General features: G+C 40.7%; 1 protein-coding gene across 1 annotated transcript; it reads left to right on the forward strand.

The window, feature by feature from the left end:
* The first annotated feature begins 496 nt into the window (after positions 1 to 496).
* On the forward strand, positions 497 to 1,441 carry LOC121617646 (putative olfactory receptor 52L2). Its single transcript, XM_041952846.1, has one exon. The coding sequence runs from the start codon at positions 497 to 499 to the stop codon at positions 1,439 to 1,441; it is 945 nt and encodes a 314-aa protein (XP_041808780.1).
* The last annotated feature ends 801 nt before the right edge of the window (positions 1,442 to 2,242 follow it).

Consider the following 2,242-nt stretch of genomic DNA (forward strand, 5'->3'; position numbering starts at 1 on the left):
TCTCCAGTTTCAGATTCACTGCTCCTGGGCAAACAAAAGCAAGGTGTCCTCACATGTTTTTTCAGCCAATGACTTTGTTCACAGTTTCCATTACTCATACACATTACATAATGTTTTCTTAGCCAATGGTAAAGGTTTCCCATGAGGACAGTGATGTTTATAAAACCTGGCACACATGATTAAACTGTCTCATGACTGAAAGGCGACAGAAAGGTAATCTTCAACATTTTACTGACCTAAACCCAGTAAGATGCTTCTTTCTTCAGATGCTGCTCAGTGAAGTGACGTGAACATAATGACAAGAAACCGATTGAAAAATATACCAGATATTACTTTTGAGTATAGACACTACTCGTTTAGCACTTGTTTACTTTAATTTTAGTAAGAATATGAAAAGAACCTTCATTTGATGATCAGTTTCTGTTTCATGACAGCTTGTATGTTATTCATGCTTTTCCTCTTTTCTCTCTTCTGGCTTCCTTTCAGACGGGCTCAGATGGAAAACTATACGTACAACAGTCTCACTCTTCAACTCGAGGGGTTAAGGATCACCAAGACTAACAAGTACCCCATCTTTTTATCCCTGCTCCTGGCCTACGTGTTCATCTTCATTGCCAACGTGGGCATTGTGCTCTTGATATGGAGCGACAGGTGCCTCCACCAGCCGATGTATCTCCTCTTCTGTAACCTGTCCATAAACGATGTTATAGGAAACTCTCTCCTGGTTCCCCGGGTGCTCGCAGACATCCTGGTGCCTCCCTCTGAGCGCCTCATTCACTACTATGAGTGCGTGATGCAAGCTTTTACAACACACATGTTCAGCACCAACGCACACACGGTGCTCATGACTATGGCCTTTGACAGATATGTGGCCATCTGCAATCCTCTGCGCTACTCAACCATAATGAATGACAAGATGGTGATCAAGCTGACAGCGTCTGCCTGGGGAGTGGCCTTTGTTTTGGTTGGGATTCTGCTCGGTCTGACCGTACGGCTGAACCGATGCAGGACTATGATCATGAATCCTTACTGTGATAACGCCTCACTCTTTAAACTCTCCTGTGAGAGTGTGTTCATCAATAATGTCTATGGCCTCACTTTCACTGTGGTCCTGCTCTCATCCTCTATCGGCAGTATAATCCTCACATATTCTAAAATCACAGCTGCCTGTCTGACAAGCAAGAGCAACTCTTTGAACCGTAAAGCCTTGAAGACCTGCAGCACTCACCTGTGCTTGTATCTGATTATGTTAATCAGTGGGATGATCCTCATCGCCCTCCATCGCTTCCCCCAGTATGCAGAGTACAGGAAGATTTCAGCCATTCTCTTTAATGTTGTTCCCGGCAGCCTCAACCCTGTTATCTACGGGCTGCAGTCCCAAGAAATAAATAGGTGTTTGTCAAACATATTTCATCTTAGAAAAGTTAAGCCGACAATTTAATTCTGAGGTTGTTTGTTTTTGTTTTTCAAATGTGAAAATTTGTGCAATAAGTAGGTTTGGTGACATTTTCACACTGATAGCTGCATGAGAAAAAGTCACAATATCCTGGACAATGAGAAACGCAAGTAGAAAGCTTTGTTAAAAATGGAAATTGTCAAAAATAATGAAAAGCCAAATCGCTTTTGACTTGCCAATGCGAACTGAGTTCTGGACTCTGTTATTCCAGATTCCATGTGTGTTCAATAAGAGTCCACGTTAAAAGACAGCAAGGAAGTAAAGTACGTTTACGTTATAAGCTATTAAGTGTTTTGGGGAATTATTAGCTCATCATCGGCTTCTCGTGGTCTTATAATACATTTGCATGTTCTGTTTATCATAAGAAATAAAATAGGAGATAAATTGTGTTGATTTTAAACTTAAAATTATGCACACAAAGTTTAATGGTTGCTCTGACATCTGTTGATGAGGAGTCATTCACTTAAACAGTACAAGGCGTACCCAAACTTAATATAAAGCAAAGCTGGTCAAAGTCATGCTTTTTGTAAAATATGCTGCATGCATTTCAGTGTATCATATGGAGGGGAAAATGACAAATCTGCCAAGAATTAGCTCAACCAAGAAGGACAGAAAATTGCTCCAGTACATTTATATTATCTCTGCCGTCCATGTTCATAACCCCCCTCTCCTACCAGGTGTTTCACTCTGCAGTAGCTTCTCTAAAAGTCACAATTAAAGCATAGTGTGTAAGTGATGTGTACATATCCTTTCAGTAATTCATAAATAACCAAGTAAGTAACTGTT

This window comes from Chelmon rostratus, chromosome 14, assembly GCF_017976325.1.
Source record: "Chelmon rostratus isolate fCheRos1 chromosome 14, fCheRos1.pri, whole genome shotgun sequence".
In the NCBI taxonomy this organism is placed as follows: domain Eukaryota; kingdom Metazoa; phylum Chordata; class Actinopteri; order Chaetodontiformes; family Chaetodontidae; genus Chelmon; species Chelmon rostratus.

What these genes read in the sequence shown, in the direction of transcription:
- LOC121617646 (XM_041952846.1), top strand. Translation starts at nt 497, where the DNA reads ATGGAAAACTATACGTACAACAGTCTCACTCTTCAACTCGAGGGGTTA.